General features: G+C 33.6%; 1 protein-coding gene across 1 annotated transcript; it reads right to left on the bottom strand.

Annotated features, from left to right (window-relative positions):
- Positions 1-640: 640 nt before the first annotated feature.
- Positions 641-8,476, bottom strand: LOC128157298 (negative elongation factor B-like). The gene is made up of 7 exons (XM_052819791.1): positions 7,460-8,476; positions 7,195-7,297; positions 6,849-6,944; positions 6,238-6,426; positions 5,903-6,082; positions 5,381-5,500; positions 641-4,869 (listed from the first exon to the last, which is right to left on the bottom strand). The coding sequence occupies exons 1-7, from the start codon at positions 8,344-8,346 to the stop codon at positions 4,738-4,740; spliced, it is 1,707 nt and encodes a 568-aa protein (XP_052675751.1). The 5' UTR covers positions 8,347-8,476; the 3' UTR covers positions 641-4,737.
- Between the last annotated feature and the right edge of the window lie 2,058 nt (positions 8,477-10,534).

The raw sequence follows: 10,534 nt of genomic DNA on the forward strand, positions 1-10,534 counted from the left end.
TAGAGTACAGCTTCCCAAATCAGATCAGACATTCTTCCCCCCCCCCCCCCACACCCCCCCCCCCCTTACCCCCTCTGTATTGTTTATACTGAACATGTACAATAATTTTATTTTAATGTAATTTTTCAGAATTTATATTATAAACAATAAATTACTGACTTCCATGTACTTTAATATATTACTGGGTTGGGGGGGGGGGGGGGTACTAATATGTTTTGGTTCCCATGCAGTAAGTAAATTGTTTACTTAAAACTTCAGAAGTGTTCAACAAAAATGTACATAAAACCAAGGAATAATACCACACTGTATACACCTACTGGAGTGATATCATAAGAGGGGGCTTGCTCATTCAACGCATTTAAAAACACCAAAACCTACCACAGAAGTGTTGATAGTTTAAACATATACGTGTAAACTTTTTTTTTGAATTGTGTGTTTATATACACTTTGATGGTATACATTCAATGACTTTTAAAATTTAGGACTAGAAAAAACCCTTTAAACTCCTCCAGCCAGTAAATCCCAACACATTTAGAATATATCACTCTTATAAATTTCAAAGCCAACATATGTCAATTTTTTCACACTTTAATATCTTAATTGTGTTTTTGTAAATGTTTTTTTTTTTTCAAAATCTAAGAGTGAATTACTTTAATGTTTAAAATACACGTTAAGTATATAAAAGTTTATCGCAAACATTCAAACCTAAAACTAAATATTGATCGATACATTTATTTCATATATGGCTTTAATAAAAATGTTTGATTTTATTCAAATAGAGACAAATTTAAGGAAACTGATTTATTTGGGTTTTGAAAAATTTCCTGTTCATGTATTAGAAATATCTTCCTTGGTTACTGACAGTCAAATGCGCTCTGTGACCCCTTTTATATCAACCAACAAAATATATCATGCATGTTTAAATTTCTCGTTAATTAAAAGTGAAATTCATATTTACTGGAGAGACCCCAACAAAAATTTAAACAGCTGTTCTGCTTTGTTAGACAGAATTTGTCAAATTTATCAAGTTGTTCAAACATTTTTTTTTGGTGATATGATAAATGGCAGAAAGTATAGAGATGTAAGTTTCTGTGGTTTAAATTGTATTTTTTTGTTAAGAAAATCTAATTTTATGTTTGACTTTTCTCCTGTACCACTGGAATGTTAGAATATGAAGGTCTTCAAGTTGACATTCCTGATTTCTAAATGTCTTTGTAAACCAGAAAGGTGCTAGCGTGTTCATTAAGATATTCCTGGATTACGGATGACAAGAATTTAATTCGGTTTTTTATTTTCTTCTACAATGGATTACGTATATATATGCTTGTTACGACATTGTACATGTATATGTGATTGTTATATGCTTTGTTTCTTAATTTTTTTGACTTTGAGCTTATTAGTGCCTGCACACAGGATTTTGCTGTGGTGAAAAATTGTTTTGTACAGTTATATATCTATATACATGCATAATGAATTCATGCATACATAAACCAGATCTTCTCTCTCGTACAATCTTCGTTTTGTTTTAACGTTTCCTCGACTAGGAATATTCATTAAGCCGTAACAGCTTAATTTGCACAATGATTCATCGGGCCTCTTAAAAAATGTTGGCATTAAAAATCAACGAGCGCAAAGAACTGTATGTGTATTAGATATATGTTTAAAATGTTTGAATGAGCTAGTACTTAATGGGTCCTATATATTTCTACAACACCACGCATTAACTTGGTTTTAATTGAGAAATATATGACTTGGATGTTCCGCCCTTCATTACTTAGGATACACTTCACTTTTAGTACTGGTTATAAGCATACAAAAAAAGTACTGCATATAAGATCAGAGTAAATGCTTGTACTTTTGAGGCACTCTTCTTGCAGTTTGCTGATAAAACTTTTGATAGTGAAATGCATCAAACAACTGCATACATAATTTTCTCTGAACCTCTCCACTTGTGCATGAGAAAAAAGAATTTCTGTCTGTCCATCTTCAGGGTTGTTTGCAACTGTTTCCATGATATAGATTTCACCTGCATGAAAAATAACCTGTCATATATTTATTCTAGTTTAAATGTCCCATTGTTTCAAACAAATATTTCTCATAGTTAGATCTAGATTAAATATACATGTGCTAAATTTATAAACGTGCATATTTTGAAATCAAGATTAGGCCCAACATGAATTGGTTTAAAATCAAAGCATAGCCTGGTATGAGCAATCTGTCTGTAATCTGTCTGCAGGGTTTACCAGTAGTTGTGTACGGTTCGCTGTTGAACAGGTGATCTCGCAAAGCAGGTGTGATACTAAACACAAACAATTTGTAAGGTCCCAATCCCCTAGCCAATAGTCATATTCTACTCCCCTTTGCAAGATGAATCGAGTTCATGCAATTTATGATTGATGTTTTAAAATAGCAATGCTCTTATAGCTTTAATAACGCATACTCTGTGGACATTTTTAAAATCAAACAATTTATATGACAGAGAGTGAAAGGCAAAACTTGTTATGCAAATCTTGTTCAATTGTGTTTTTCTATATAACAATGGCGAAACATTAACCAGAAAGAGTACTAGTGATCTTGAAAAATAAAGAAGCGACTCTGACGGGATCAAGGGGACAAAACAGCGCTATAATGAATTAAACATTTAGAAACGCTGCGTGTCAAAAACAATTAACAAGAAACAGATACACAGACTGCATCAGAGACTTTGTTTTTTTTAAAATGTAATCTTGGCAACCCTTTATACCATTTATTATCAAAATAAATGTATAAACCCCTCCTATTGGTTGATGTTTGAACCAGAGTCGTTCATTTTATCTCGAGGAAAATTACTTGAGACGAAGTGACAAACACCTGCATATATCAGGGTCTTTACACATTGCACGTTTTAATTACACAAACTTAAACTTGCAGATAACAAGAGGTGTGGCCAAATTAACAACCAATTCAACGACTTCTTCCCAAAAAAAACATTAATGAGCCCCGACCTTCTTAAATCACCACAACCACAAAGTACATGTACGCGGCAGTACTAAAATCCCAGAAGGCTTTGTAAACTTCCTCCCACAAGATGTTTTTTTTTTCCCTAGGGACTTTGGAATTAAGACATTTGGGTGGGTCTGGACCCATAGGGAAGTGATAGGGCGCCTCATTAACCCCCCCCAGAGAATAATTAATCTGTGAAAGTCATCACTCACACTTAATCTATTCATCAGATTCTGTTTTATGTAAATCAGTCTTGTGATTGATAGTGGAGAAAGCACCAATATGTTATGTTTTTGTTTTTTAACAACCAAACACAATGTAACCACAATACACATGTATTGCTGTATAGTTCTTGCAGAATGTTGCATAATAATACAATAAGTACCGGTATACCATTCCAATTCCTTCTGTGGTTATACAATGACAGTGCCATTATCATCATTTTAAATACCCCAAAGACTTAGAAAATTAATTAATAAAAAGCCTTGACCTGAAATAACATGCACCATGAAATTTAATGCAGTACTGAGGTTGAACAGGCATTTGTTTCTCCCCATAGTACTACATGTATTACATTAATGGTTGGATGGGGGCCATAATCGCAGTGGTTTCAAAAATGAGCTAGTCGTGCTTACCAGAAGAAACGCTCAATAGGATGAATACAGTTTTCAGCACAAACATTATTAAGTTGCCCAAAATAAAAATAAAAAATTATAGTTAAGTTTCTTTCTTTGAAACTTTGAGAATATTATACCGCCTTGTTCTAAAAATAGAATATGAATGAAAAGATTTTGGTATCAAGTTTATGAAATGTACGTTTAAGAGTGGTGTTCAGGTTTCAATTTAATCAGAGAAGAGGTCAATGTTTTACTAGGACAGGAAACTATCTATCTATCCCTCACTTCCCAGTAGTAAATGTTAGTATGCATCCGGCATAGCAAAATCTAGACGTGTCAGTATGACACAATTGTCACACCTGCAGGCAAGTTTAAAGTATTACAAGTCAAAGTGAATTCATCAAAATAGAGAGATGCGTGCTAAAAAATCTGCTCAACTACATGCGAAACCTTTGAAATTTGAAGAAGAACAAAAATTTAAAAGTCCAAGGTTAAAAATTCTAATGAAATTTGATATACCCCTATGAAACTCAAACTTAAATTTGATTTGTAAATCACGTATACTGTGTAAAGTTAGATTGGTGTCTGCAAGAAGTTGGTGAAACTTTTAAATGAATTTAGATATTTACTGTTAAAGTCAAAGAACCATAACTTTGCTGAAAGTGTATGACTGTATAAAACTAGCCAATTCATCTTGAAAAAAATCTGTTAATAAGCAAAGAAAATTACATATTCAAATTACAAATTAAAATTACACCCATGTATCATGATGGAATAATGAAAAGAGGCGAACATAAAGATGCCACTTTGGCAGTTTTATAGTGCAGCATAAACATTTCACTTGCACTATTACATTTAAACGACTTAAGGAAGATTTCTCAAAAAAAATTGTGGATGGCATTCCAAACTTACAAAAAACAACTTATTTATTCAATTCAACCCCTCACAACATTTAAACAAAGTAAAAAAAACTTAATATTGAAGTTGAGATTCTAACAATGATTTATTATCTTAAAATTGAACACATTAATTTTTTGACTCATCAATCAAGTGTACAATGATTTGTTATTCCACACCATGAGAGTCTCTTATCAGTCTCTACTTTGTTTTGTTGGAACTATTTTCTATCCGTTCAGGTCTACAGAGGAGCTGGTGTAGGTACACTCATGAGCGGTGAGTCGAGCTGTTCCTGCGGAGTTGCTGGACTTGGCTGCCAGGCATTGATTTTGTCTGTCAGTTGTTGGTAAATAGTGTGAACACATTCACTGTGCTGTCAATGGCAATGGAGAAAAATTGTGAACTTGGGTCATACAGTGATTCATCACTAACAGAAAAAGACAAGTACTGGCACATCATCGGAAACCCAAGGCCAGTCTAACACACACATTGACTGTTGGCCAACTCCCTTAAATTTTCTTGGTTTTCATGACATTCTGATATTTATTATTCTTAATCAATCAACAAATGAAAAAGGGAAGATATTTAATTTTTAGAGTTGAAAAATAAATGGAAATCAAAGTATGAAAACATGCAGATGTTAATAGATGCTTGAGGAAAGATGACACAATTGGAAGGATTTACTTCACAGAGATGGTCTGAAGCCAATCAAAATTCCAATCAAAAAGAAAAATTCAGCTAGGCGGCCCAGAGTCATTAAGTATGTGCAAGACTGGTCATAGGTATCTGATAATTGACCAGTATAACAATATGAATTTAATCACACTGCTATTTGTAAGCTATAAAACAGGGAATATAACTCTATATCATAAAGAATATTCTACCTCATTGTTGGGCAGTGTGCCATCCAAGATGGCCTGCAGTCGACCCTGTGGAACTTTGGGGTGTATGTACCACAGCAGACGAAGAAGATGACGGAAAACATTTTCTCTAGATATGCCAGGCTAGAGGATAAACAATGAATGAAGTTAATATGTGTCATACTGCTATACTAAATCAAAATTCTATCTTTAATTATTTCCAACCAGCTGATTATACTTGCTAGAACATACTGATTGGACCTTGCATACTGGTATATATTTTAATATTACTTTTAGGTAATCATTTCTTTTTTTTTTCTTGATTTCTTCTTTTTTATCTTAAGTAAAAAGATGACAAAATTCTTATTGTAAAGAAAAAATGTTCACAAGTACAACTGTTTGAGCAGCTATGACACTCTTTTTTGGGACATTAAAAATGCAATTAAAATGAATACTCATTAATCAGTTTAATTGTTACGTCTTAATTATCCAAAGATTAGAACCAAATAAATGTTTTTCAACCTGTGTATATGCATATGTACGTACAAGGAGATAATCATCAAACACAACACTGCAGAAATCGTCGTGAGCGAATTCATCAGACATGGCGATGAGGAATGAGATGAGAGAGTGCAGAAAGGTATCTTCGTAAGCACGCTCGTTTTCACAATGTACAAGAACGGGGATAATGTTACACGCTGCCACCCTGTCCTTCATCCTGGTCACCTGGTTCAAGAGGAGAAAAGAGGACATTTTAAAAATTCTTGATATCTGTCTTATGTAAGGGAACTAACTCTAAGATAAATGCATAAAGTCAAGACTATTCATTGTTATTTCCTATCTAAATTTGTTTAAAAATAAAGGTGAATTTTTTTTTTCACCTGCAAAGAATAGTAGAGAGTTGTGAAGCTGGCTATGGGATTCTCTTTAACAAAAGTCAGAAACAGATCAGAGGGAGGGGTGGCACTAAGGGGTGGCTCCTCCGGTAGCTTGGCCGACAGGACCCGTGTGTGGTCCTCCACCATTAGCGAAGATATCATGGGCAAGAACTTGGTGAACAGTGATGATTCCTAAATACAGGAAGAAAAGATGGCTTTCATTTACATTTTTAAATATCATTTCAATGATAAAATATTAGGTCAGCTTGGTTCGGTATAATAAAAACTCTCTTGAAATTCTAATAATATTTGGAATTTACTTGAAGAAAAAAAGGTTTAAAAGTCTCATACTCTTTCTATTTATCTGGTGTTTTTTACTATTGTGTTAAAATTTTTAACTAAATTCAACCATTGACATTACTGGCACATATCTTCAAGCTTATTTGAATAAACAATCAACTGCAGTTGAGAAAACTCACAAAACGTGTGAATTGCAATGCTGCCAGCTCAAATATAGTAGCAAGATTACAAACTTTGATTATTGCTTGTGTTTAATCAGATAGTATCCAACATTTTCCAGCAAATTTCTACAGGTGCACAAAAGTAAGTCCTACCAATTTTGGTTCCCTAAAGAGCTGGCTGTCAATCATGTCCCAAGACCCTAGACCAAGTCCCATCATCCTCACCAGCAACACAATCTCAGAGCTATCCTGAAATTGGAAGAATCACTTACTAAGGGACATTTCGGTACCTTATAAGTCACACAAACTTTTGTGAACTGAATGTTAAAAATAAAATCAATGAAATATTTAGTAATACAGACTTTTATAATATTTTCAAAATGTTGGATGAAGTACAGTTTACATGTAATTTGATTTTCTTTGTTAATTCAAGAGATAAAGACAAAATAAAACTTATGATATTCATCATTTGTTAAAAGTTAAGCTTCTAAATGCATACCCTTGGCAAAGACTCATTATTTAAACAGTGCTGCAAGTTCCTCATCATCGAGAGCCCAACTGTATTCATGGAGAATGGGTCACACAGCACCATGGAAAGATCCCTAAAACACCCATATTTTTCAAAACTTTACACAAATGATAATAGTTCATGAAACAAAAACATTTTCTCAATTTTTACAGAGAATAATATAGTTATACCAAAACAGAAGTTTCATACTGTATTTATTTCACTTTTTACAATGACTACAGTATTCATTTATTACCCAAGAACAAATTCCTGTCCTCTTCTGATTCCATCCAAAAAGCCTTGCAACTCTCTGGATCTCTTACTGTCAATGAATTTATCTCTAATGCATGCATCAACACACCAAGTAAACTTATGACAGGGGTCTATAGAACAGATGTCATTAACTTCCTGGTCATGAAGAGCCATCAGAAGTTCTGCTCTTAGAGTACAGTAATGCATATTTCTTGTTCTTAGAAAAAGAGTTCTCAAAAACTGCAAAACCATATCATACAATTTGACATTTTTGCCGACCATATCGGCAAGTCTTTGAACTACTTCACTCTGTCTTCTTAATTTTGGAGATGCAAGGTAAAATGTCTGAGCACTATTTTCATGCGAGAACAGGGAATTTTCTTTTTCTTTGATATATTGTGACAACAAAGGTGAAACTTCGTCTCCAAATAGCGCCTGATTGTCCGACCAAATTTGTCTTTTCACTTCTGTAGCTGCTTCTGCATATAATTCCTTATCGTCCAGAATCTTCTCTAAGTATTCATCCTTAATTTGGGGGAGATGTTTAAGGATTGCCATAACTACTGGTCTTAAACTCTTCACCTTTATCACTGGGAAACTTTTCTCCAATAAACTCTCCAGTTTTTTGTACCTTTCTTCATTATCCCCAGATGCTACGTCCGATATCTGCTGGACTAGTCTTTCCCGTAACTCTTCAAGAACCGAAGAATGGAAATCAAGTCGCTTTATATCATGCAAGTCCACGAAAGGTAACGCAGGCCTTAGCGATGGCAATAATATGCCATTGTCAGTTTGAAATTCCTCTATCGCTGCAAGTGGGTCAGCACAGTTTGTTAACGACTCGCGGAGAAATTCTCCACCAGGTATTCCGAGCTCTTCCAAACCAGCCATTGTTTGGGAAATGTTATCAAAATTAATTCACTGAATTTTCTTGGGCATTGGCAGCATTTCATTCAGATTCTTCCACTTTCGATATCATGCAAATTCGCGATTTTTAGTACCTCTGATTTTAACTTTAACATCTAAAGAGTTCTTGGTAAGGGACGTCACTCCTATGAAATACCTTTATTACCGACGTTTTCTCTCTCTCTCTCTCTCTCTCTCTCTCTCTCTCTCTCTCTCTCTCTCTCTCTCTTGTATGTTTAATCAGAATAAAAAAAAATACATAAGATTCAAATTTCTTTTGTTATAGGTGCTGATTAGAATTGTGATAAAGGGGATGGGGAGTCGATTGGGGGGATTCGTTATTAGCACAGACCTTTTTTCAATAAGATTATATTAAGGTATTGAATTTTAATCATCTTATTTCGATTTTTTTTTTATTTGATAATTCTATTGCAATGCATTTCTTAACTTTAATGTATAAGCTGATTCAATAAGTTCGATTGTATTCCTCGTAAGAATCAAAGAATGAATCCATAAATAAATATATACTTTGAGAAAAAAGGAGAATTTTTTTTTTAAACATCTGTTCTATGACATTTTTAGCGGCAAGTCCTCAGTTGAAATTTTTATCAGTTTAAATTAAAATGCTTTACAAAATTGATATGCTTTAAACAAATTCGTAGATTTTCAAAGTCAACCAACTCTCTCTCTCTCTCTCTCTCTCTCTCTCTCTCCAGCAAACAGAATCACTAGTACCATATTGAATTCAATACAGTTTGACAAAAGGATGTAGCTCTCACATGGGAAAGAAGAGAGAGGAATACAAAGAAAAACTGCCCTTTTCCAATTTTTTTTGCAAGTGCAACAACATATCTATATACATGTATTCTGTTTTACCTATACAATAAAACGCATTTTTTTTTGGGGGGGGGGGGGTTCATGCAGACTTGATGGAAGCATTGCATTGGAAATAGTACATAACTTGCGTCAAAAAGAATTAGTATACGATAAATATTTTTTGTAAAATTGTTCATGGAAAACATTGTAGATTTGACATGCACAAATACCATATGCATGGTAAGATTCCGTTTAATTTTTTTTTCCTTAAAAAAAATAACAATTTAAAACATGTTATATGATTCCACAGAGTTTGGCATGAAACTAGAATGCAATATGAACATACATGCATTTCGCTTTGGTTTAAGGATTACTGATGTCGAAAAACAGGCATTTTGTTGCATACAACATTTTCTGGATACACCTAGCTAGCAAAGGCATCAAAATGGATAGTTGGAAATTACGCAGAAGTAAAATGAGTTGACGCTATCTGCTCTTAAATTGCTTTGAAATACATTTCACTAGCATTGAAAAAAATGTCATTTTTAATCTTTTGTTTGATTTGGTTTACATACATGTATTATGTAAAAATTATAATAGAAATTATTAAACACTCGTGATTTTTTGCTATGTCAGTAAAAATGTTTTGGACAGAAACCCCAAAACATTACGGAATGTCAAAGTTTGGATTTGACTAACCATGGAGAATTAGTCTTCATGTTTATCTACATTCTAGGAGAATTGCATTTTATTTAATACACATGTATGCAACTCATGTCAGTCGGCAGACACCTCATTTTTTATTTACCAATGTATTTTTTCTCTCTCCTTTTCCTTCAACAAATGTTCATCCCAAAGTCCCATAAATCTGCTTGCTATCTTGTATTCTTGCTTGCTTCTGTTATGGGCGTTGAACCTCTTTTTACAATTTACAGAGCTTTTACCAATGACTCTGTCACTCAAACAGATTTTGTTGTTGTTTCTCTGTCTCCATTCTGGCCCCAAAATTATAAATGTGAAACATTTGCTACATTCTGATATCTATCTCAGACAAGTTTTCATTGCTCGTTCTTTTTCCATTGCAATTGTGTGGCTGTTTTGTCAGAAAGATATTTTTTTTCAGGGAAAAAATTGATAGCCTTTTGGAACAAAAAATCGTAAATGAAATCATTTATTGGTGGGAAAAATTAGGCGTTTTTACGAAAGCCCATTGAGCTCATTTTCGTAGGTAAAAAAAATATTTTTTTCGCGAATAAACGCGAAACTTTCGCGATTTAACGCGTAAGTTTCGCAAATAAACGCGAAACTTTCGCGAATAAACGCGAAACTTTTGCGATATAACGCGTAACTTTCGCGA

Source organism: Crassostrea angulata, chromosome 7 (genome assembly GCF_025612915.1).
Source record: "Crassostrea angulata isolate pt1a10 chromosome 7, ASM2561291v2, whole genome shotgun sequence".
Taxonomy (NCBI): domain Eukaryota; kingdom Metazoa; phylum Mollusca; class Bivalvia; order Ostreida; family Ostreidae; genus Magallana; species Magallana angulata.